Raw genomic sequence first — 27394 nt, 5'->3', positions numbered from 1 at the left:
AAGACTTGATCAGTATTGGACATAGATATTTCAGCAACAAAGCAGGGGATATGTCTTACAGCTTGTTTTTTAGCAATATGATCCACTTCAAAGCTCCAACCGTTAGGAAGAAACAGTAGCAATGATCCTAATAATTTTTCTGTAGAACCACATTATAGAACACTCAGCTGGGCAAAATTGGTGCATGCAGAGGTACAGTAGCAGAAAGGGAAGTACTCTAGTTAACCAAGAACAGGTGTATCCTCAGCAGAGGAGAGAAAAACAAACACCTTTCCTTGAAAGAGGAAGCTTTCAATGGCAAAGTCTGAGTTAAGAGATGTAGTAGGTTAAAATTGAATGAATAAAGAGGAAAGGAGTAATCTGGAAAGACGGCAGCTAAAAGAATGAAAAGAGAAAATGAGAGAGAGAGGCACCCAGGGAATGAGGGGGAGGAAAGAAGAACATTTAAATGCTTATTTGGATCAGTTCACAGACACTAATTGCTGCAATATTTTCTCATCAGTTTCAACAGGAATTAGGGAACTCAGGGTTATATTTGAGTTCATATTTATGGTAGACATGCAACTGTGTGCAGCAAAAGAAAAAAAAAATTGCAGGATCTGGTTTTTACAAAATAAACAGGCATGCTGGGCTGACAGGTCCAGAGGAAAAAAATTCTCCTCACCCAAGCAATAAAATGGTTTATGTGTGTTTCTTGTGGGTTCAGTTGGAAAGTCTGTGCAGATGTGGTGAACACACACCTCACTGCTCCTTTAGTGACTGTATTCTTTTGGAATAGAAGTTCATTTAGGACAAGTTGGATCTGGGAGGGAAGCAGGACACAACAGACAATTCTGGTACAATTTTATCAGATACTTACAATACAAAAGGAGTAGATATATGTTGAGAAGGAAATGTACTATGTAAGGGTTATGAAGTGAAGAAAGGCTTGGAAACCAGCACCCTTTCAAGACTTATTTACACAAAATCTACATTTCCTTCAGTTTAGTGACAGGTGGTTCTTTTGTCCTTATTTTTTCCACTAAGAAGCAAACAAAATCCAGGCAAGACGGTTTCAGATTTCACCTTCCTTCACGGTCAAATCAAATCATCAACCCAAAAGGCCAAATTACGTTTTCTGAGAAGCTGAAAAGAGACTCACTACATTGGCTCACCAGAGTCCACAACCACAGAGAACCTGACTCAGGAGCAGATGTAGTTTATGGCAACAGTGAGAGAGCCAAACCTTTGATTACATGCCTGAGGAGAAGGTGTTTAGGAGGGAAACAGGGGAGAGAGGGGGGAAGCAGATAGGAGACATCTGATCTGAAAGTTGCCAGGGTGCAGAATAAATTGCTGAATGGGTAAATCAAAACAAATCAAAACAAAACCCAAACCAAACCAAACCAAAACAAAAAAGTGGGAAGAGCACGACCCCAAGATAGACTTCTTACAATAAAAGAGCTTTGTGGAAAATAAAAAAAAAAACAAACTGTAGTATATTTATATCATATATAAGAAGTCATCTACAAGTAATTTCAAAACACTTTCTCAGGACAGCATCTATTTTGCCCTCAGATGAGCTACAGCACACAGCCTGGGGACTTCTGACAGGAGCAGTGACCAGTTTGAGCTCCTGCACTGAGTGCCATTGCACTTGCTTTACACTACAGGAAGCAATTCAGCAGATACAGTGCATTCAGAGGAATTTTGAGGTAAAAATCATGTCAGTATATACCCAGTGTAATTTATGGCTAGGTAATGCAAAATAAACACTTAGCAAAGTTAGCAAAAGTTTATTTGTTAATCATTCTATTGTCCCAGTCAGGAGACTCAAAGGTATTGCCATCATGATAAATAAAAAGAAAAAAAAAAAATATATACATATATACTTTTTCTTGCCAAAACATGGACATGCAAAACGCTTTTCAAAATTTTAAAAAGACACAATACACAGTAGTTTATTCTTTTTGCCAATTTCCAATATTGCTGGATATTGGGAAGAAGTCCTGATAACAGACAGGTGTTACATGAAAACAACAAGCAAGAGAAGAAAAAGATGGATTTGTAGTTTTCCTAAACAAAACTCTCTGATAATTTCCATTACTCATAGTTTTTTCTTTCAGGAAGTGATATCACTTACTGCTGTAGCCCTTATTCCACCAGAATTACCCGTGGGGCACCTCAGGGTTAGCCTGATAAATGGTCATCCCTACAAACCCAACAGTTCTCCTCTGCAAAACTAAGAGAGGAGATCAGAGTGACTGCAGCTGTTCGGCTGTACCAGCCAAAACACACAAAATAGGTCACATGAGGGGATACTGTTATTCTGCGGCTTGAGGACCTTGGAGCCATTATCTTGAGATAAGTCACTCTTTCGGTGTTATAAAGTGAATAACTTCAACCCAAATTTCATGTAAGTCCATAGGGAATCAGTAGAATACTGGTTTTCACTGAGTCTATAATCTGACCCATGTAATTTTCCATTACTGAGGTTCTTAGTGGTTTTTGAGTTCTTGAGATCTTCTTAATACATTTGTTGGTCTGCTTGCCAGTTTCCTAATGCTTTTCCTTATAATACATTACCATCTCTCTCATTGGAATTTTCCCAGTAGTTACTGACTTCATATTTTTGCCTTCTGTAACAGTATTTCATCCTTGGAACACTGAAGTAACACTCTTTCACCTAGACCCTCTCCACAGAATATTTATTTTCTTTGATGACAAGAAAAAAAAAAAAAAAAAACAAACCAAAAAGCCAAAAAAAAAAAAAAAAAAAAAAAACACCAAAAAAAAAAAAAAACAAGGGAGAAAGAAGAGGGGAAAAAGGAAAAAAGAAAATAAAACCCCCCCCACTACTCCCTAAATAATCTCCAATATCTTAATGCAGAATCTGGTGGTAAAATGAATACTGCACATGTTCAGAAAAGCCTCAGTTCAGGCAGTGAGCACATGCTGGTAGCTGTGCACAATAGCTTGCAGAGTCAGGGCCTGAATCAGCAGTGTAACTGGTAAGAAAAAAAGGCAGAGACGAAAAAGTCTATGATATGTGCTGTGATGAGCTGTTTCATGAGACACAGATGACAAAATGACATTCTGTACTCTGGTTGTTAAAAACAGAAAATTCAACCAGTATTTTTATCTTACTCTTTTTCAAATACTAAATATTAGGTACAGTAAACTTCACTATTTCTGCTGTGTTAATGATGTATTTCATTTCACATCACAGTGATTCTTCACTGAGTCTCTAGGATAAATATTTGTGAACAGTGAATACTTTCTTTTTAAAATATAAGTAAAAAATTACACTGAAATTCACTTGTGTGTAGGATAGCCATCTATGCCTCAGTTACCTTTTAAAACAAGACTTAAATGATGTTACTGGTCTTAATATCCTCTGTGTCCATAATATATTTCAGAAAGCATTAAATGGTGTTACTGTTTAAACAGGATATTAGTAATAAATATAATAGGGAAAAATTAAAGATATTAAAAAATGATGCTTAATACCAATCCAGAGAGGACTGCATTCAGAGGCATACTTTTGTTACGTTTTCAGGTATTCAATGAAGTGAGCAATAATTTCTGTTTAATTTCATATCAATTTACCTTATTCAGCTCCTCATTCCCTTAAGAAACTACTTGTAGGCTTCATTACTTGATTTCTTCTGCTCCTCTGCCTTTGGCTCCATGGAAACCAAGGTAAAATTAGTAGCAGAGTGGAAATCCCAAGCAGCCCTGAGGTAGACTCTTAGGAAATCCACCTTTTTTATTTTAGAGAATCAAAGAATCACAGACTGGCTGTGGTAGCCAGGTATCTCCAGAAGTCACCTTGTTCAACCCACTTGCTCAAGCAGAGCTACCTAGAGCAGGATTTCCAAGAAAATATCCAGGTGGCTTTTGAATATCTCCAAGGGTGAGAATACTCCACTGTGTCTCTGGGCAGCCTGTGGCAGTGCTCAGCCAGCCTCAGAGTGAAAATGTGTTTCCAGAATGTTCAGAAAAACCTCCTGTGTTTCAGGTTGTTCCCACTGCTTCTCGTCCTGTCGCTGAGTGCCTTTGAAAAGAGCCTGGCTCCATCCTTTGTCCTCCCACTTCAGGTATTTATTCACATAGCTGTATGTATATCATATGTTACATATCCATATATATGTACATCATATACATTTACACACAGTCCCAGCTCTCTCAGCCTTTCCTCATAGGAGAATGATCCACTTTCTTAATCTTGTGGCCCTTCATTGGACTCTCCTAAGTGTCCCTGTCTCTCTGGTATTGGGGCGCCCAGAACTGGACATAGCAATCCAGGTGTGGCCTCACCAGTGGCAAGCAGAGGGGAAGGGATCCTCCTTTCACCTGCTCTCAGTGCTTTTTCTAATGCAGCCCAGGGTTCCACTGGCCACCTTTATGGCAAGGGCACATTTGTGTTTCACGTTTGATGTGGTGTCTACCAGAAGGCCTGGTCCTTTCCTGCTGAGCTACTTCCACCTGGTCAGCCCCCAGGGCACTCAGGCTTGTTTCTCCCTGCGTGAAGGACTTGGCATTTCTCTTTGTTGAACTGCCTGAGATTCCTGTCAGTCCATTTCTCCACACTTTCAAGGCACCTCTGGATGGCAGCAGATCCAGAGGTGCATTTCCCCTATGCACTGGCCATCCCTCCCAGTAACACACCACCAGGAGCCCTGCTGAAGGTACCCTCTCTCCATCACCCTGATCACCAGGGAAGATGTGGAACAGGGCTGGAGCCAGGACTGAGCCCAGGGTACACCACCACTGCCTCCTGGCCTCCAGCTGGGCTTTGTGCTGCTGATCACCACCTCTAATCTCAGCCATTCAGTTTTAAATCCACTGTCTGCTCATCATCAGCTGCAGTTTCTTTATCAGGATAGGGCAGACAGTGTCAAATGCCCTCCTAAAGTTGAGGTAAAGAGATAGTATCCACTGCTCCTACCCTCCTTATTTAAAAGGAGGGTGTTTGACTGAATCTATGATTTGACGATGTAACTAGCTCTCTCTCAGCATTTATGTGCAATGAACATTTCTAATACACTTGAGTGTGACAGCCAGTGCTTGGAGAGCCACCAAAACAAGACAAGTATCAGTAGCTACATTGTTGAAAGCACTTGGCCAGAACTCACCTGAAAAACAACAAAATGAAAGAAGCAAAGCTGGAAGAAATACAACTATCACCACTTGTACAGGTTAGGATGGAAAATACCATTTAATGAACAAATTTTGAAATTCTCTCTGGTGTATGAAACTATTGTGAAAAGCTCTGTGGTTATCATGATTTCACTGCTATATAACGAGATAAGGGGAAAACTTTTAAGCATGCAGTTGCAGGGAACAGTCTGAAATTTCTGTCCTTTTCATTATCAGGCCATGAGCTAATTAGTCAGAACAAGCAGGAAAACTTGCCTCATGGCATATTAATTCACAATTCATATTCATGGGGGTTCCTACTCATCCCCTCAAGCTTCCTGGACTGCCTACTGAGAGGCAGCATGGTTTGCCCTCCAGTACTGCCCTGCAGAAAAGTGGGTATAGCACCACTTACTGTGTTTTGAAGTCTAATTAGCTGTTTGCAAAAAGAAGTGAGGTTGGCAGATGAAAAGTTCTTCAGAAATGCAAAATATTATTATTACTATTAATAATAAAAATGAAGCACATGCACCAAATAATTATCATAGCAAAAAAAAAAAAAACCCACTGATACCTTTATAAGGCTGAGAAAATACCTTCTTTTCCTTCAGCAAACCCCCTTGAATATCATTATTCTTGTTTTTTAACAGATACTGTTAATGATACACCCGGCATTAAATGTTGTATCTAAGCTAGGTGATTTTTCTAAATGGAGAAAATAATAGAGCTAATGTTTTAAAAACAAGTCCATATTAGGTTAACAAATACTGAATGTTAATGAGGAGATTTTCCAGATTTTCAAGCACTGAATTGGCTGATCTCTTGAAAAACATGACCTATTTTTAAACACTGATCTTGAAAATGCTCTACTTACAGTCTTATGTTCAAAGTATTAGACTGCAAGGTTTGGAACAATCTAAATAATTGATGATCTCCTAATCAAAAGGGACATACATCAAAGTGAAAAAGCTACAGTTCTGTTCATTGAAGGAGTTAGGAAAACATGGAGGAAAAGAGAAAGGAGTATTGAGACTGAAAATGTGAGCAAACAGTAATCAAATTGCTACCAAAAGATTTTTTACAGACCACTCCTATCACAAATCCCACAAATTGTTTATGATGAATAATTCCATTGACAACATCAAGTAAAAACTGAATCCCAAAGAAAACTAAATTTTCACAAGTTATACTGCTTATATCTGTACACTGATAGACCCAAATCTAGGTATTCAAACACCTAAGAGACAGGATTACAATCCTTCAATCTGGACCACCTAGAGTGAATGTTTTCGTGACAGATAACCTGATAGCTTGGAAAGTGGTAGCTTGTCTGCATAACAAACATCACTGGCTTAATTTATAGAAGTTAAAATATGTCAGTTAAAATGGTGAAAAAATTGCAGAATTAGAAAAAGGTTACATTAATAACTGTATAGCAGCCAGGGTTCTGATGTGAATGAAATGGCTGTAAATTAGGTCAAAATCAATTTGGAAATGCCACAAAGTATGTCCATCTTAGGATTCACCTTTACTTTAATTCTCTCAGCTTTGTATGTGAGTCACTTAAATCTTTCAGTAGCAATGGCAGTAAATTTCCTTCTAATATTACACAAAAGGAAAATTGTATCTGTGACACCTAGGGGGTCTGAGAAACCTGTCTTGTGAAAGATGTCTGTCCTCATGGCAGGGTTTTGGAGCTAGATGATCTTTAAAGTCCCCTCCAACCTCCCCCTCCTCCAATCTATGATTCTGTGATTTCTAACACAGAAGAATATTGACATCACTTCACCATAGAACATTCTGAATAGATCTTTTAAGGCTACAGTCATCTTTTAATTCATGTTTACAAACTTCACTGAAATAGTCCTAACTTCTAAAACACTCCAAGCCCCACCATTTTAATAGCTATACTTCACTAACCTTTTGAAAATAATCTATTCAGCTACCACTTTTTAGTCTGTGTTTATGGCAATAAAATAATTATCTTGGTATCTTCTTTATAGATGTTTCTTAGTTATGCCCAGGCACATGCATTTTCATGTAGACATGTATTTTTTGCCTTGGTTTCTTTCTTTGCTGGCTTCTGGGACTCTGATTCAAAAGAATAATCTTCTTCTTCTCTTACCTTTCTTCTTTAGGTCACCCTCACCTTCACTCCTGTTTCTCATGTTTTTTTTCCAAGCAAGAACAATAGAAAAAGGACATCTCCTTTTCCCATATCACTATTGTTTATAGGCAGTCTTATTATTCATGAAAGATTAAAAGATTCTGAATCATCCTAAGATCAAATTATTTTTAAAATGCCAATATTAGGTTTCAATTTGTTGTAAGTGTTAAATCTAACATTAAAAAAGTAACTGATTTTTATGTCCTTTCTAGAGCTTTTATGCAAAGTTTCAATAAGTGTCTGTGCTCAGTGAGCTGTACATGGTGCAAACAAATGATGGAGAGTCCATCAGGTGGGTTCTAGGAGTGCAAGCTACCAGAACAGCTATCAGACACCTGGTGAGATAGATCCAAACCAGAGAAAAGGGAGTATTGATGGCACAATTCCTACACCCTAAGAAAACCACACCCATAAGTATTAATACAACAACTTGGAAATCAGACTTCTTTTGAGGGAAAAGATTTAAAAAATTAGATTTTGTCCTTTACAGGATACACATACATAATGCTTATTACTATTTTTACACAAAGGAAAAGGTTCCTGCAAGTGTCCTGTACCCACCAAAAATACAAAGAAAACTCTAAGGTAAGTTTTCTCCTAACTCGAATGTTTTACAGGATGAGAAGGAAAAAAACCCCAAAAAACGATTCAGCACATAAACTCACACATTCCCTGATACACACATACATGCTTTTCCCTCTTTATCCCTCTAAATCACTCAAAATAGTAAATGCCCACTTCCTCTAGCTGTCTCCTCTCTCAAAGGTACAGAACAAAGGAAGACAGTACAAAAATAACCATGAGTTACTAAGTTGTTTTAGAATATGAGCTGAATGTCAGATGATAAAATCAGATTTTTATTTCCAGAATTTAAGAAAAGAAAGTTCTTGAGAACAGTTACAGAATTGACAGCCTAATAGCTTGGTATCTCCCATGTCTTGCACCCAAAGAATAAACTAAAAACTCTCTCTGTTAAAGGAAAAGAGTGTAAAGATACACAAAGATGCCTTTTGTCACATAGCTGGACTTCCATAATAATTTACTGAAGGGAAAGTCAGAGCTACACACTTTCGACTATTCTCCAAACGGCACATTTCTTGGAGTCTTCTCAAAAGGAATGAGAATTGGATGTCTTAAATGACATCCCAGGGTCATGTTGCCATCTGAAGGCGAATACAGAGGAATCTGCTTAGCTTGTGAAAGTCCCTCTCATTTCAGGACGTCAGCATGACACTGCAGTTATCAACGAGGGCTGTTGCAAGTGCAGAAATGCAAGCTGTAAGGGAGTGTGATTGCTTACAACTCAGTCTCTGGGCTTGCAGCTCAATCCTTTCCCATTGGGTACACAATATAGCTCTTTTCTTCTGTACCTGCTCCAAAACATGGAAGATAGCTGCTTTTTAATGAAAACAATTAGCTTAAAAAATAATGCCATTCTCTGTTAATGTATCAGTTATGAGAAGCTGCAGACATATTTGGTGGCCAACATCTGCTGCATTCACCAAGGTACTACTGATTTGCTTGAAACACAAGACTGCTACCAAGAAACTGAAAATGTTTTTTTCCTCTAATCCCTTCTCATGCTTCATGCCTGAAGTTGCTGACACAAAGTAGAGTACACTGCTCCCAGTTGAAAGGTGGCTGCTCTTTTCTGAAGGGCTGGTTCACAACAATGATTAAACACTTTCATCACACAGTTGGGAGTACCTTAATTCTGAGTTTAGATGAACGTGCCTCTCTTTTGCCAAAGGTTAAACAAAATTTGGAGACCAGTTTGTTGCAACCACTGAAAGAAACATCTGTCACACTTTAAGCCTTGCATTTTTTGTAATTTGCCTTGTCTAGCTTTTCCTATTAGTTTCTACAATATGCTGTGACAGTTGGATAGATTCAAAGCTCTAGCAGTAAGTGATAGAGCCTTCTTATGTAAAATGAAAATATTTCAATTAGGTTAAATATATTTACACATGCAGAGATATAAAAGAGGTTTTGAGGTTTCCAGATGTGTATTATTCTGTATTGGGCTACTGAAAAGAAGCTGTGATCTAAAAGAGACTTTATTCAGCCATGCTTTATTTCTCTGCATTTAGTACAGTCTTTTACTTTCCTAGTCAGCAGCATGCCACCTGCTCTTTCATTTCCTCAAAGTAGGTCAGCAGTCAGCCATCAATCTTTCATCTTCATTACAGCTAAATCCTAAAGCCTGAGGCAAATGAACCATTTTAAAGGAGATGCAGTGATAGCTGTGGTATTCTCTCCCTTGTGTTAGCCATTTGCAGCTGAAAAAATATCTCAAAATCCAGATGAAGCTAGCCAACCTTTAACTGGAAAATAGCAGGGATGAAAGCAGTTTTCACAAGGTCTTTGTAAAAATCTGGGGACAAATTCCAAAACACAGAAACATGGGGCCAGCCTTCACATCACATAATGTCTTTCATAACATTATTAAACTCTGAAATTCAAGTTATATCATTACCCCCCGCACCCCCAAAAGAAGACAATTCTAGATCTCCAACTAATCTGGTGCCTTAGAAACACAGTCTCACTCCCCCACACAGTGTCTCTTTACTCGTGATCAATTTTTAGCTATATATTTCTAGATGAAGCCAGACTTTTGTCAATGGTATTCAATGAACAAACAAAAGGCACAAATTGAAATGCAGGAAGTACCATTTAAACATGAGAAAAAAAGTGCTTTTTTGATGATGAGGGTGGTTGAATACTGTAGCATGTTGCCCAGAGAGGTTGTAGAGAGTCCACACTTGAATATATTCAAAATATGATTACACATGGTCTTGAACAATGCACTATAAGTGACTCTGCTTTGAGCAGAAAATATCCAGAGATCTTCTCCAGTCTCAAAGATTCTATAATTCTATATTTAATTTCTTAACCTCAGTTTCTTTTTCAGGAGTCAGTTTGTATGAATTAAATAAAAATTGGGTAAACATTGAAGATCTCTTCCTCTTTATGATGTTTTCCATCTCCTGGATGTCAGGAACTGTGCTGGGACTCTACACAGTATAGGTATAACTCCACCCTGGATTTACACACTGGCATATTATTGCTTATATTTTGTCCCCTATTTCTTTTCTTATAATTCCTTACACTTGGTTTGCCTTTTGACTCCTATTGTGCAATAGGATGATATTTTCTTTTTAATGAGTGGTCTTGTATCAAGATCTAACCATCACCTGGCATTTATTTATATCCAGCTTCACCTATCCTGTCATTTTCCCTTAAACCAGAAATCTTGTTTGGCATTCAATTTATGAAATCATTGTCATAGTGACTTGTAAAATGACTTGTCCAAGTTCATAATTTTAACTCCTTAACTAATTACTTTGGTGATTTCTGATATGGATCTCATTTCATATTAATTAAAATTTTATTAATTTATTTAAAAGAGGCCAAACATTAGAAAAAAGGTTAAAAAATATCTAAGTTGCCCCCACAGTTATCTTTTCCATCTTATTCCAGCCCAATTCCTTTGTAATGCCATGTCTTAAAATATTGTTTGATGGTTTGTCATAACACACATTTCCATCCTGATTGTGTCTCCAGAGTGCTTTAACTGGCTTTTCTTTCTTCTATATTAATGTATGCAAATGAAAAATATGAAAAACTGAAAAATACTTTGGTTTAAAATGCTCACAGCATTATTGTAAGATTAGATCCCAATGAAAGCATTAAAGATATGTGCCTTCAACCTGTATAGCAAAGCTGAAGAGCATCTCCATTTGGAAGCAAGTAATTTTCATTTTGCTTTCATCTGCTGCACAAAGTTACATGCTGGCTCAATGGTATTATTGCAAACAGAAAATTCCACAGTAAATGGAACCTTTTGTCATTATCCCTACAGATCTAGGATGCAGGTGTACTGTTCCACTTTTATTTGCAACTGTCCCACAAAATGTGGAAGAACCAATCACAGCAGTTAGATTAAAAATTCCCTTTCTGCAGGGAAGTAGCGAGCACACAGAAAGAAATAACAAAGGGAATATCCAGCTTTTGTCAACCAGAATCCAAACCATTGGCTGTTTCAATTATGTCCCTGACCAAATACCAGAACTGAAATATCAACAGTCAAGACACTAAATATATACACATATATATTTGTACATATTAACACACATTCATACATATACATCTACATCTATATGCAACATATGGAAAATAAATATTTAGACAAGCATTTTCTTCACAAATATGTCCCTTTTCAAGTATCTCATTCTGAACAGATTAGAAGAATCTGTAAAAATTACAGATAAAAATTACTGGTAAAAATTACACAATAATTCATTTGTTGATGATAAATGCAGACATAATGTTTTTAAAATATAAGCAGGGTATTTCCATAAAATGAGGATTCTAACTTTCTACACTCTAACATTTGATAAATTATCAACTGCTTAGAAAGATTCTCAGCTCTCTAAAACTCTTACTTGAGTCAGAGATGCTTCATGAGAAAACAACAAAAGTATCTCAAAATCAATGGAAAGCATTGAATAAAACGGGAATTCGAAAGAAATAAGTACACCAATAACAAAAATCCAAAATGTTATTTGAGATAACCAGAAGTCCTTTATAACACAGTCATAATAAGGAAGTTTTATATTCTAGCAGAAATTACATGAGAAAAATTAGAATGGCTAATACAAGTTCTCAAGAACAAGGCAAGTAGGTAAGTTTTTTTTAAAATGTACCCAAAAATCAAAAAATTGGATCCATGACATTGCTTTTAAGGTGAGAAGTAATGATGACATTAAAATGAAAACTCAGAATTTTCTGTTGAAAAGGTTGTTGACTACCACCACCACAAAAAAAAACCAACCCCAAAAAATCACAAAAAAACCAAAGCAACACACAAAAAATCCAAACAAAAACAAAACAAACAAAACCCAGCAAAAATAAAAATAATCAAACAAAAATCAACAAGAACAGAGAGGGCTGCCAGACAACTACAGCTGTGGGGATTGGGTCTCTCCCTTTATAAGGCACCCTCATGCACTGGGAACTTGCTCCACTTCCACACAACTACTTATTAAGCATTTATTTTTGAGCCTTAACTACAAACCATTAAATCAGGTCTTACTGGGAAGCCTTCCACTGACTGTCCAGAAGTATGTGTATACCAACCTGTGCAGCTCATGGTTGATCCATAACTCTTTTTTTAAAGAAAAACAAATGAATGATTGGATTTGATCAGTCTCAGCATTCCTAACAAAAACAGAAGCGAGTACCTCTCTTGGGAAATTGTCCAGTCTGCATCCATTTATCACTTTTTCTTTGTGGTCACCTGCAGTCAGGTCATCACCAGTCTTTAATAGCTGCTCAATAGTGGATAGTGATCTAAAGGTGAGCTGGCCTAAGCCACAGGTTTGCTGTCCTTTGACAGAGTCACTTGTATCAATGACCTGCCCATTGTGGGAGTGAAAGTGAGCATGAGGTGAGATTTGTTAAGCATGACAGTTCATGGAGACAGGTAGGAGGAAACATTTTGGGAGCATAGAGAAGCATGGAAGGAAGGAATGCACTGCCCAGAATAGAGCTGCTGAAGGTCTAAGAAAAAAGACAGTTTGGAAAGCAGACTTCAAGGTGATTCAGGTCTTTAAAAATCAAGATACCCCCTGTTTTATAGCTTAAAAAAATACATATGCAACCAAAGTATTGCTAATGCATATTAGCCCCACTACTAATGTGGTTAACAGCTATTATGTGTTTCTTCTCTTTTATCCAGGGAGAGAAGTCTACACAGGAGGATATTTTAAAATAAAAATGCATAGGCATAAACACATTCTGCTGGATGTTAATGCAGGATACAGCTAATTGAGAAACAATCCTTGCATTGCGCAGTTGAGCTTGGTGAAAATTTGCAATTTTTATAGAAAAGTTCATGCTAGTGTTTTCCAGAGCCAGAAACAAGATTTTTCTCACTTTGAAATATACAATGCATATGAAATATACATTAAAATTTTAGAACATGCTTATCAGAGAAGTGTGAGAGTCTGGCCAAATTTTCCCTCATCTGCCTCTCGATCATCATTGAGGACCACTGAAGAGAAGACCCCCCCATCTTCTCTGTAGGAGAAAGTTACACACACCACAGGCCCGAGACCTGAGAGCATTGCTAAGCTCTTGTTTTCACAGGTGTTGTTTCTGTATGCTACGCTGAGCCCAAAGAAGGGGGCACCGTGCCCTTTTTGCAACAATAGCCTTGGAAGCTGTCCCACCTCTCGGCCTGGCTGGACTTCTCCTGATTTCTGGGTGGTCCCCTGCAGAAGACCCTTCTCACTCGTTTGCAACCACCGTGACAGACAAACTGAAATGTAAGAAGCCTCTCCATCAAGGACTGAGACATGAAACCCCTATGTGAAAAGGCCCCTCTGCTCCTTCCAAGGACTGGGACTGAAACCCCAAACCCGGGGGAGGTGTGTAGGGGGAGGGAAGCTGACCAAAGAGAGATGTTTGCCTGCAGGTTGTGACCACCGGACCACAAAAACAATGGCTCTCGTTTACTGCTGAGAACATGGGCTACCTGTTACATCTATTCCTTATTGCATCTGTTTCCCCCTGCTCACAATTTTCAATAGAATTATCCTAATAAAAACCTCTGAGTTAGCTAGAGATTTTGAGATCTCCCCAACATAACAGGCAGATCCTCGACTGGACTGGACCAAAGGACTTCATCTCTATGTTCGGTAGCCATATCACCCTCTTTCTCTCTCTCTCTCTTTTTTCTCTTTCTCTCTCTTTTTCTCTCCCTTAATCCCTCTATTGCATTTTGCTGTGGTGTGCTTGTTTTGATTATTACTGGAAACCCCCTGTGCCGTGTTGGTTTTTTTGCACCCTGAGATCAATCCACGAACCATCACAAACCCCGTTTGTAAGGATGGATCGTGACAATAAGAAAAAAAAATCTACCCTCTACAGCAAAACAATTTTACATACCTAAAATGTAATCATATGGATTTGATGGCTTTGATTTACCACCATACGGGAAATTCCAGCAGAGCATGGCCCAAGGCACTGGCAGAAAATGTCCTGTGTTGGTACTAGCACTTTTTTTTTAAAAATAGTTTTCAAAATATGACTGCATTGTTGTGCTAGGGAAGAGCAGAGTCTTCAAGATTTGGGCACAAATACAGTCCACTGCTTAGAGATGCTGCTCTGTCAGAGAGCAAAGTAACAATGAGGGATCCAGGAGAACCAAACACAGAAACACAGAAGCAGAATGACCCGTCCTGCATAGCCATGAAGCGGATGGCTTTGTTCAAGGAAGCTCTTCCTCAGGCCCTCTGCCCACCAGCACAAAGTCTGGGTCAAGTCTGCAGCACTCTGCCATCTGCTATTGCCTATGTGTGTGTGCCCTGGCTGTCCAGCAGCTCTCCCTGTCTGCCTGGGTGTGCTCGCAAACACAAGCGCTCCACCTGGCACTTCACCTCGAAGGGAAAGCACATCAGTTCCTATTAAGTTTGAGCAGCACTGAAGTGGTTTTAGTGCAAAGCCAAGGTGCTCCTTTTGAGTGAGAGAGCATTACTTCATAGTCAACCACTGCAAAAAGATCTTGTGGCAGGCCTCTTGTGGCTTGCTTTTCCAAATTGACAATCACTGCCCTTAACCCTTTCCAGTGCAATTTGCTGGCCAGAACTCAGGACATTCTAGACAAATAATACCACCTATAATTACCTATAATACAAGCTTGAGGCTTGCCTTCTCCATAAAGTTGCTTAGGATTGAAAGAATAGTTTTAAAGTAGCACTGGGATATCCAAATTGTTTCTTTTCAATATCAGCCTATTTAAACATTTGCAGGAACAAGAGAATATTCTTCCCCCAAAGAAGTATTAATTAAATTAGATAATCTTCTATCCCAAACAGCTATTTTAATGGAGAATTCTCTATTTTCAGAGATGTCTGGTGGAAAGATTTTATTGGTCTCTACTGCAGCCTTAGCATATTCATGGAATAATTCATTATGGTTCTTTTTATCCATGTCAGCATCTGATTTTAGGCATAAGCATTAAAGTCTGTCTTTCTTATACAGTGGTGGTTTCTTCCAGAAAACAAGAGAGGTGCTACAATGCTAGAAAGGGTTGAACATTGAGTACTCAGGATAAAATGCAGCAAGGAAGATTAACCAGTTCCTAGATTGTTTTCTGGAAGATTTTTCTCATGAGGTTTTGGTGACTGATGGAGAGAAGAGTTTTCTTGTCTTTTCTCACTTCTGATATTAACAAATCAAATCACTGAAAAAAAGAGAAAAAAAAAATCCTGTCTGGCTTAATAAAGCCTGTAAATCTTGACACTCAATATGAAGTTTAAGTGAAAATGTGTCCAGAGATCTCATAGAGACTTATCTCTGAAAGAAGAAGCTAAGCATATGAGGAAAAGAGCTTCTCTGATCTTGCTAATGTGGTAGTGCTTAACAAATGCTGAAATATCCTATAGCCAGCTATGTTTGTATTTGGTAGGCGATTCCTAACTGCCAAAATATCAGTGTTGTCCTATACCAACAATGTAGTCTTATGAAGGAGCATAAAATCAGGGTTAAATTTAGCTCTGGCTTCAGTTTTCAGAGAAATAAATCTGAATGATTGTATCCAATGTATTTGAAGTTTAAAGTTAAAAAGCGCCACTGGGTCTATCATACACTGAGCCTCCTCAATGAATCAACAAAACTGTCACAGTGCCTTCTGTGTGAAGCAGCCAGGTATCCCTGACAGATGATGTGTCTGCAGCTTTTAATGATGGTTGGGTGGTGAATCACGCACTGGTTGTCTCACACAGCAACCTCAGCAGGGCTGCTAACGTAAGCGGTAAACGACTGCTCCGGTCCATGTGTATGTCCTCACTTGTTGGGTTGGATATCTGAAATCTGATTTCCTTTCCTCCAACAGACTAATTCACTGAGGACTAGGGATTATGCCTTAAAATCCCAAAGGGGGAACAATGGTCTGTATTCCCAAAAGCAGTTGAAAGGATGGGTCCTGTTGGGTACCTCTGGTATCAGAACCCTCAGAACTGTAGCAGCCACTGCAAAGTTGCAGTAACAGGCCAGAAATGTGACTACATAACAGTAGCACAAGTAACAATAATACATATACAATATATAACAAAACCCCTCCACTATCATGCTTCCACATTCTAAAATAATACTTGCACTCTGTAAGAGATGCAGAACCACATATATGGTTCTGTAAGAACCATAGTTCCATATTAAAATCAGTTTTGCCCAACAGCACAACCATGAAAATACCCAGACAAAAATACTGAGGTTAATTGAGTCTAAAAATGTGAGGAGTGTAGCTGAGTAGGCCATATGATGACAAGTGGAATTTGATTTCAGTTGCTGTAATGGTACTGTAAAAACAGTAGAACTACTTATACATTTTCTCAGAGTCATAATTAGTTCATGGAAATGTTCTGGGAATCACTTTGACAGTGAAGTCCAAAATTTTGTTCAATGGTGGGCAACAGTGAAAAATAATACACTAAATATATGGAAGAGGATGAATAATAGATAAAACACATTACACAGATCTTCTAAAATATGCAATATTAGTCATCCTAACTAAAAAGGATGCTTTAGAGCTTCCATGTCACATGAAAAAGAGCTTAATAAGATTGGGACTATCTACCAAAGAGAAAAGAGGAAAATAAGGTTGTAAACACAGATGCATAATAATGATTGGTGTTGCCAAAGGAAATGTGGAAGACTCAAATCTCTTCTTTTTCCCTAAAAGAAAAATAATGTATGTTCAATGAAACTGAAAAGCAACATTTCCAAAACTGAAAAAGGAAGTTCTTCACACCATGTCTAGTTAGCAATTACTCTGATCCGTGCAAAGTTTGCAAGATTCAAAACCCCCTGACATTTAAGAGAACAACAAAAGTGTTCAATTACTGAGAGTAGAAGAACTATGAGTTATACACAACTGCTCATTTCAAGTTACTACTCATTATGAATCACAGCTGAAATTTTCAAGCATGGCAGATGAACTTTCAGATGTGCACTACACATTTCTGGCACCCACCTCTGAAAGTATTTGGGCCAGTCATTGTTTTAAACGAGGTGGTGGACAAGAGGAGTTACAAGTCTGGTCAATGACAGGGTTCCTACATTCCTAAGGTAGGAACTTTATAAGTGCTGTGTTTTTGGGAGGAAGAACTAAAATTGGAATTGTTTATTGAAGAGGAATAAGTACCAGCAAGCCTCATTTGTTAAGTAGCTGTTGTTAAGCAGCACACATTCATCCGGCCATTTTAGAACTAACCCTGCCCTATTTCCTTATTTTTGCCAATTTGATACATGTTTCCATGGGAACAGAAGCAGGACTAGCCACCAGCTGAGTCAATCTCAGCTGCTGGCTCCCAGCTCTCACGTTTTGTTCTGTTTCCTTGGAAACTGATGTCAAATGAAAGAGAGAAGTAAACCAGCTTTTACGCTTTAGTATTTACTCTTTCTTTGTACCTGTGCTAGGTCCTCTGGGCCAGTAGAAGGCCTACAGATGACTTTATGGCCATTTAGTTTCCTTCTCTCTGGAGCATGGGCCAGCAAGTAAAGGTTCTCAGTTTCAGCCACTCCTGGCAAGCCACCTGCTGAGAGCTACAATGGCAGGGTGTGAAAGCAGGCTACAGAATTCAGGAGACATTTGGCTCCCACAGTCTGTAATATTTCAAATTGGAAGGAAAGAAATTAAATTTATTTAAAAAATAGTAGGGGAAACAGATGGGCGTAACGATATACAAAGAACAAATTGACTAACAAGCTCTGACCTGCATTAGGCTGAACACCAGCAGAAACTGCTTCAGGCAATTAAATTTTTCATTTCACATCACACGTTTAACAAAGTTCTCTCTAATCTGGCTGTTAGCTGACTGAACAGCACAATGTAAACAAAACCCCATAAACACATCTGTTTATGCATATATACATATGCAGAAAGAGAAAAGGACATGATCTGATCTTTTTCAAAGAATTTACAAAAATCTGCTTGAGTGCATGAATTTGAACCACATACCTTCACCAATTCCATACCTATATTACTCCCATGTTGTCACGTGAATACCAACACCCCCCATCCCAACTCACCCCACATTCCTTTGTGTATGATTTTGGACCAAAGTAATTTCCAGTTCCTTCAACAGCAGTGTTATTAATGCAAATGGATATTAAAGAAAAATATCTACATCTGTGCAGCCAAATCCAAATTTTCACATAACTTTCATCGAAAAAATGTAGGGACAAAGCAATTTTAAAAGACAAAATCTTTCCTAAGGAAATGTTTTATACTTGATGACCACAGCTCTTAGTTAACTAGTCCATCAGGGTATAGCACCACGCTCACCTTGGACTTTCACACATAATATACGCACTCCTTCCTTAATGTTCTTTACATCCCAGCTCAGTAATTTTCACACAACTCTCACTTACCATTGACCTTGAATTACTATTGTGAGTAACTTTTAGAATTGTACATCTATATATAGTGAAATTCATGTACAGCCCAAGTAGGAGCTCAGTACTATTAATTTCTTCAGGTTCTTAGAGCAGTCCCACAGAAAAGACAATCAGATACCCAGGAACAATATTTATTCCTCCACTCCTGTTGTACTTACATCCATCTATTGAGGACATAGTCAACATACCTGGGTGCTCTGAGAGATGTGTCAAGCCAGCTAACGTGATTTTGTTCTGGGTTAGTTATTTAAATGAAAACTTTAGGCAGTTATAATTGTTTTAAGCCAGGCTTTTCTGTCTTATTCAGAAAGATGTAAGATGTACTCAATTTATTTAACCTATTTATGGGTTTCCTCTAGCTGAACTTAAATCTAAAATTCCACCTTCCTCTATATCAGAAAGAGTTTACATCACAAACAAGACAACATTTCTTTTTTTACTGCAGCAGCTGCCATAAGGAAAGAACATTTCACTTTATGTTGTTTTGCAATGCCTGTCCCAAATTCTTCACAGTCAGCCTTCACATATATTTTCTGAAATAACTTGATATAACCTCTTTCACTGAACAATGCAGGTACCAGCACAAAGATGGGAACTTGTCCTGAAGGACTCTACTGGCTACATGCCTCCTTACTAGAGAATGAACTTTTATTTATTTCTTAGTTCTGTTTCCTTATTCTAAAGAACTTCATACCGATTTGAGGGCCTCTCTCTTATTCTGTGTCTATTTCCTTTCTGTGAGAGCCTTTGATGAAAGAAATTGATGAGTCCTTTTTGAGACCTAGCTGGCTGTGTCAGCTTCTATTCATGTCTGCTGGCTTCTTCAAAGGACTTCACTAAGTTTTTATGACTTGTTCCTTCACAAGTGTGATGTCGACTACTCCTCAATGCAGCATATCAATTTCTAATCCTACTCCTGATTATCATTTTTATAAGTTGGCCTACTACATTAACTTACAAATTTAAGGATTCTACTCTGTCTTGAAAACATGGCAAGATATTCGCAACATTTTGCTCAGATTTCAAAGCAGTTCTGAGCTAATGATTACATACTGTTGTCTGTAGTTTGATAATTATTCTTTCAAATTGCTATAGAAAACTTGGGAGAATAGAATCTTTTTCCATTGATTAATTTCTGATCAGTTTCCCTATTCCTACCAGCAACTCTAGTCACTCCTCAGTGAGTTTATCAAAAGGATTCTAGCACAGCAACCTCCACAAATCCTTCCGCTAAGAACTTTGCTGAAAAAAGCAGCAAAGCAATCATTTAATCATTCCACAAAGCCTTATTTTCTACAAGTAATGATCTTCTACTCTGTTTAAATATTATTCCCAAGATTCTGTGGCAAACTCGCTGCTACCGGTATTTACAGAAAGATTTATTATTCTTTTTTCATTCATTGTAAGCCGCTTTTTTAGACTGCTTTATTTTTTTCTACATTTAACTTACAGACATTATGATTCGGTGTATTTTCCCCATTGGGATATAATTTTATTTTTTTGAAGGGTGTCTTCCTGCTGTTTTGTCATGCTGAGTCTTTCCTTTTTCAGGTGTTGATGTGTGGCATGAATTTACTCCATGTCTCACATATAAAGTTCTTAATACTCTCTAAACCACCTGATTTAACTCTCTACAGTTTACTCTTTAGCCACTCTTTAAAACACTTAATTTAATCTGCTTCTGCTTTCTGAAGGTGAGTACCACTCTACAGACCTTTTTTGTTTGTTGCTTCTTCAAAGCTATCAAAACTAAGAAGAATCTATTTGTAGCTATGGAAAACTCAGATATCAAGATTTTGGATTGGATTCTGTGTGCTATTCAGAATGAAATCAAGAGTTAAGTCTCTGTCTGTGTGTTCTGTAATCTGTTGAATTAAAAATGAGTTAGTTTGAGCAGCACTTTTTTTTTGGTTCTGCAATGTTTTTGAGTCCCTCAACAGTATCAGTCAAAGCTGAACTTCTGGCTTGTAATATGTGTCTGACGGCATTGTTATGCACTTATAATACATAGGAATTCTGGCTCACTCACTGAAATTATTAATTTGGCAACATGAATTGACTTTTCTTTAACATACTGCACTACTCTGATGCTGGCATGGCCTACTAATCTTTCCTGCGTATTGGTATTTTTGTTATTACAACATCCTCATATAAGGTTTCCTCACATTGCTTTCTGCATTTTATATTTATATCAATGCTGGAAGCCCAAACAGGACATTGATCTCTTTGATCTCTTTTTCTCTTCTGTATTTTCTAAAACGGCATCTTGTTCAGATTTTTTTTCTCTATTTCATATTTATTACCATCCCAGGACAGATTAGGGTTAAACCTTAAATACGGGTATTCCAGATACCAGAATGAAGTTTATTTTTAAATATTGATAATGCTATCATAAGAATGCATAAGAGGAAACATCACAGAAATAACTGCTTAATTGGTACTAAGACATCAAGGAATACAAAGGCTGCTGCCTTGGATAAACGTTTTAACATTTTACATGAAATATTGGCATCCAGTATGCAAGATACTACTTTCATTGAATCTAACACTAATGTAAGATATTTTTATCTTGGGAATTATAAAAGGCAGTCCATTTCCCCTATAAGTTATTATTTATTAAACATTAGCACTGTCTACCTTCCAAGGCCACAGAGATTCAATCTGTTTCATAGACATTTGTGTTGGGAGAAGATAAGCCAGTCAGAGGCTTTCAAGCTGAACTCGAGAGTAAAAGAGTTACTACACCATAGAATCACAGAATATTCGGAGTTGGAAGGGACCCACAAGGATCACTGAGTCCAGCTCTTAAGTGAATGGACCACAGAGGGACTGAACACATGGCCTTGGCATTATCAGTGCCACGCTCTGACTAGCTGAGCTAATTGTGAGCAGGAGGTGAGTGTGAGTGCATGTGTACACACAGACCCTTTCAACTGCACTAAGTACATGATTGAATTATGATATGGCTGTTGCACAGACTGCACTTTCTAAAGGATTTTGCTATTTCAGACTGTGGTTTCATTCCAACACAGCTGAGCAACTGAAATTAGAGGGAGCTGGTTTCCTAAGTGTTCTTTTCTTGTGGCTGGATTCTCTTCAGCTAAGAGTGAAGCTCCCCTGTAGCAAGTCAATTAAAATATCTGTTTTAGACTAAGGGATAAACTCATTCTGTGACCCTTCTCTTACAGGAGACACTACCAGAACCTCTCCTCCACACAGCTGGCTGTTTCCAGCAAGTCTGAGGTGGTCCTATGTCCTTAAGAGCTGTATCTGCTCAAATTTGTCAGATTTAACTGAAACAGGCAAAGTTTAGGTAGTAGGGGAAAAAAAAAAAATCACACAGAGCACCCTAGCACATAAACATTGCCTTCTTAAGAAAGCAGGTCAAAAAGAAAACAATGGTAGAGCCTTGCAAAGCTCTTTTAGAGCAGCATCCAGAGAAGCACCCTAGTTCCTCATGGGCAGCCCAGCCGGTGAGAGAGCGAAGGAAGGATGCACTCCAGTTCACATGACTGGGAGAAAGTCTGGCAGGGACCTGGCTCAGATCAGAGCATAATCATTTTGATTATGACAAAAAAGGTGAATCATGATGAAAAAAGCAAATTCCTAGTTCAGCCTAGGAAGAAATTAGTGAGGAAAAATGTGATTGGTCTCTCCACTGGTCTGAAAAATTAGCAAAAGGAGAAATGTTACAGGCAGGGAAACTAGGAAAACAGATAAATAGAGGTAACATCATGGATTAATTCCTTTTTTTTTTTTTTTACACTGCTGCTTGAAGATTAGAAGCCCTTTGTGTCATCAAAAGCTTTTGCATTATGAGAAAACCAAGCCTACAGCACTCTTAGGAAAAGTACATAGGAACACCGCTATGGTTCTTACAGACCACTGTACAGTTAGAGAAGTTTTAACATTGTCCCTGCCTTGGCCTTTAACCTCTTTTCTTTTACCAACAACTTTATTGTCCATGTACTATAAACTACTTCCCCTGCTGATGACTGGAGGATCTGGATGCTTTATGGTTCAGTCATTAAAACTTTTAATGTAGTGTCTTATGGTAGCCACAGATGTGCTTTCCTAAAGAAACCATACCTGTAGGGTCAGGATGCCAGAAATTGGTCTCAAAACTGACAGATCCAACATTCCATAGGATTTCTGCCTTCTGTAACAGCCAGAAAGTTTCTAAAAATGCCTTCGCTTCCCTTTGTGTTTTTAGATTTACACTGCGTATCCTCAGCTTATAAGGCATGGGTTGCTTAGACTTTGCAAACAACTCCAGAAAAGGAACCTGGATTTAAAAGTTCTGGGTTTAAGAACTCTTTTAAAAAGTTCTTGATAATTTACTTCTGTTGCTTCATTAAAATAAACTATTTTGTGAATAATAGCAAACAGCAGAGGACATTACCAATCTTTAGGCTTCTTGTCTTGGTTCCCTTCATTCATGTGCTTATGAAGACACAACTACCAGAGGATCATCTGATAGAAGACAAATGCAGAACTATCACACAGGAAGCTGATGAGTATTCATAAACAGAGCTGAAATGGTTCATTAGCTAGAATGACTGATTGCATTCATAACTTTGGAGCCTTCATTTAGTTTAATCTTTATCACTTGGATAATCATTAACTGACAGAAATAATCCCTTTAAAATTGCTTCACAGAATCAAGTGACAAGAAATATCTACTACAAAATAATCCTGAAGTAAAAGAGAAACTTGCCACCAGTAGTGTTTACTACGTGGCAAGTATTTTTCAAACACAGAAAAGATAATACGTGCTCCATCAAACTCAACTAAAGAATTCACCATTACACTTTAGCAACCTAAAAATTAAAAACATAACAACCACAAGAAGAATAATTATAGCAGAGAAGACGATTGTCATTTACTTTTACACAAGATTTTTTGAGACCCGAAGAGGTGTACTTCAGGAAAGTAAATTGCAGTTCACCTCACTGCTTTTATAGTAACATATTTTATGCACATACAATAGTTTAATGACCACATTTGCTCGCACGATACTTTCATTTCCTTCCCACCCCAAATCCATTAGCTTCAAAAATATTCTGCGCAACTTACAGTAATAGCTAAGAGCTCTAACAGTAAGTTCAAGTCAATTCTATGCTGAGGGATCAAAATAGCAAACATTGTCATGTGTGCATTCAGTGAGTGTCACTTTGCATAGGCTTATATAATTCCAGGAGAATTTCAGCTCTTATGCAAAGTTCAGGCAACTGGTGTGCAGCCCCGTGGTCTGGAAAGCCCCAAATGTGGAAAAAACACACAAGGTTTTTAGCATTATATATTTGATGATCAAAGAACATACACTGAAAAGCTCAGAGGGAAATTGCAACCATTTAAAATTACAGTAAACATTGTTTTCAAATATATGTTACTTATAGTTTAACTTCACAGTTACTGCTGCTGTCTATGGACATTATACTCAAGTGAATCTAATTACACTAGATATCAGGTTCTGTAGTTTAAACTAAAGTAAAAAGTAAAATTCCTTCTATCTGAGATTATTTTAATTGGATTTTATGACTGTTTGTCATAATGTGTTTGGGTTCAGATAAGCAGAGAAAATGTTAATAATACTGACAACTGAAATATCACTAACAATACAATTGGAGCAAAATGAAATAAACAAGGTTCTCAACAAGCTGCTATGGCTTCAAGCTATACACACATAGACCAGAAGTGTCTCCAGCAGACAAATTTCAGCTACATTTTCTATTTTTTATTGACATCTGTATTAGCTGGGAAGTCTTTCAAACTCTAGGGAATGACTGAGACAAATCTTTTCAGATTCTTAAATGATTTTTTCAAAGAAATCTCCTTGCAGTTTAAGAGGCATTGTTCTAGGGTATCTTCTACAAATTATACTAACAAAGTGAAATCTTCTCCTAATAAAATTCCAGAGCTACACTGCAAAGTAAGAACAAAGTAAAAGCAGTGGAGTGAAATGGTATATATTTTCTTGCAAATGTGAACATCAGAAGAGAAAACAATTGTTCTTTTTCTTACTGATTGCCAAGTGTAGGAGAAGAGACTAACACTTCTAGATTGTCCTTATATAATCTAGCTTTCAGATATCACCAGTTTCCATGTTGGAGGCAATAAACTCTCAAACAATGCACATCTACATACAGACAGATGGCTTTTTCCTAGGCATAAATTGTTGCTGCCATGTTTCTTGCTGTCAGTTTGTCCAGAAAGCTCTACTTCAGCTCCCCTTCTAGAAACCAACCAGAGTTTTGGAACATGTGTACAGCTGGCATTAAGCTATTACCTCCTGCCTATCAAAACTGCTCGCGTGACCTTTCTGGGAATACCTTTAAGAGAGAAACAATCAGTATGGGTGCATGCACATAAAATTACTGCAAATAAATACAGCAGTAGGTAACATAATTCCTGAGCATCTCCACAAAGAATGCAGTCTAAGCAGTGACCTCTTCTGCACTTGTCTTGAATGAGCTCTTACTGAAATTCACTAATGGGTTCTGATAATCTATTATTTATTGCAACAGACTCTAATAGAGAGTCTTAGCAGAGGACTCTCCTGTGTTTACAACTCTTGCAAATAAAATGTTTCACAAGTGACAGAAATGTGGCACTTGCAACTACATACACAATTTCTTTTGGCTGCAGTTGTTTCTTTTCTATTTGGTTTTGAACACCAGAACCCTTCCTCCCCCAAAATACACAGCTTGACTTGCTTTCATTTTACCTAATGCATCTTTAGCTTAATCTTATGGAAAGCTGTAGACACTGATATGCAACCATTAGTATTACTTGGGCTTGAGGACATACCTCCATGTTATACTTTTCCACTGTCCTCCTCAAAGGATCCACAACCTGCCAGCAAATCAGGATGCAAAGATCAATCAGTAGCATCCCTCCAACTATCCCCAGTAGCTTCTGGTCTTTAATGATCTGGAGAGACAGAAAAAAAAAAAAAGAAGAAAAAAGAAGTAGGGAGATTCCCATGAGCCACAGATAGACCCTATACAGCTTTTTTCCTATATAGGGAGAAAGACACAGGTTGCTAATAGTAAAGGTTTTTAACAATGAACAAAGAAAAGAAATATAGAAAGATGAAAGCAAGACAAATTATTTTAGTTCATTTCACGGTTATTAGTAGTATCTGAAGTGTTTTCTCATTTCTAAAAAGACTTTGGGTAGACTCTTGAAAATTTATATTGAAATCCAGGTTTAATATTAACTCCTGGAAAATGAGAAAAATATATTCTAGGGAGCCACTGCTGTGTTTATGCATGCAAATGTGGAAAAATTTTCATCAGCCTCTCAGAGTAGAAGGCATTGAGGTAGTTTTCACTAAGATTTAGTGCTCACCCTTTCATAACCTTCTTGGATGTGGAAAATGCAGAAGTTACGAAAAGTTTATTTTGGAGGTTTTTGTGTCCATGTGTTTAATATTTGCCTCTGTTACCCAGGGAGCAAGAAGGAATGATATATTTTTTCTGTGTTACAAAGGTCAGAGGCTTTAATGCACATCTAGTGTAAAACATGCTTTTAATTTTGCTTGGGGTTCAGGTTCCAAACAGAAAAACAAGAGTTGCTGATAAAAATAAAAATACAAACCATGTATTAGAGTCTTTTATAACTGCACGCAATCCCTATGTAATTTCTACTGTTGTACACATAGCAGCACAGAAAAAATATACTGCAATTGCATTATTTCAGTTGCAAAGTTGTAATCACGTTGAAATATCAGGCCTAAATTAATTTTATTTCCGTGTTCTTGAGTCCATGGTCATGGTTTCTTAATTAATATCTACCTTTATTTTTAAGAACACTCATCCAATAGTCAAAAGTTATTGCCAAATTGCTTTAACATGGACAAATACACATCTTTTTTTTCCAAGTTTACATTCTGGGAAACAGTTGACTTAATCTAAATGAAATATTCAAAAATATGAAGCCTGAGAAGCTTAAGAAAGTTGTGATTATTTCAGGTCAATTTGATGAAATTATTAGGATTTCAAAAATGCATTAAAAAGCCAGAAGTGTCAGCTAATCTTAATAGAGGCAAGGTTAGTATTCCTGCATAGAATAAATTGTATTTGCATGACATTCTTATCAAGCTGAAGAAAATGATGAAAATGACCAAAATTTTAAATAATGTATAAAGAACTTTAGAAAGTCTGGTTTTCATACTGCTTGGTGTGATATCTTTTCTGTTTTGAAAGATGTTTCAGCAACATTGTGCACCACTTTTTGTTAATCTGCTGGTTTATTTTATAGATAATTTGGAATAAACTAAGAGTAATCTAAAGGCTAGAAATCAGAATGAGCTAAAGGACTCAATACAATATTTTCATTTCCTGATACCAGTTATGGAAATCCAAAATGTGCAAAACCACAGCCATAAAGCACTGGAAAGTGATGCTTTCCCCATGTTTATGGCAGCAAGGAAGGAGTACACCCATCTCAGAATTCTGAGACAGCACAGGCATGTCTGGAGAGGGCAGGTGAAAGGGGAGGGTGCAGCTTTCATGGTGCTGTGTCTTGCTGCTGGATGATTTGGCAAGGAGAAAAGGAGAACTTTGCAAGGCAAAGGTGCCTTAGTGTGCTGTGCAAGGGAGGAAGGCTGTTGAAATGTGTTTGTTCATAAAGCTAAAA

The 27394-nt window shown here is 37.6% G+C and overlaps 1 protein-coding gene across 1 annotated transcript in view; it reads right to left on the bottom strand.

The window, feature by feature from the left end:
- GABBR2 (gamma-aminobutyric acid type B receptor subunit 2) overlaps positions 1-27394 on the bottom strand; it is a 456178-nt gene that overhangs the window by 104972 nt on the left and 323812 nt on the right. Inside the window, exon 13 of the mRNA XM_059487462.1 lies at positions 25562-25684. Within this exon, the coding sequence (XP_059343445.1) occupies positions 25562-25684 (123 nt within the window). The remainder of the gene's footprint in view (positions 1-25561; positions 25685-27394) is intronic.

This window comes from Ammospiza nelsoni, chromosome 1 (assembly GCF_027579445.1).
Source record: "Ammospiza nelsoni isolate bAmmNel1 chromosome 1, bAmmNel1.pri, whole genome shotgun sequence".
Classification (NCBI taxonomy): domain Eukaryota; kingdom Metazoa; phylum Chordata; class Aves; order Passeriformes; family Passerellidae; genus Ammospiza; species Ammospiza nelsoni.
This window is presented reverse-complemented; position numbering and strand designations above follow the sequence as displayed.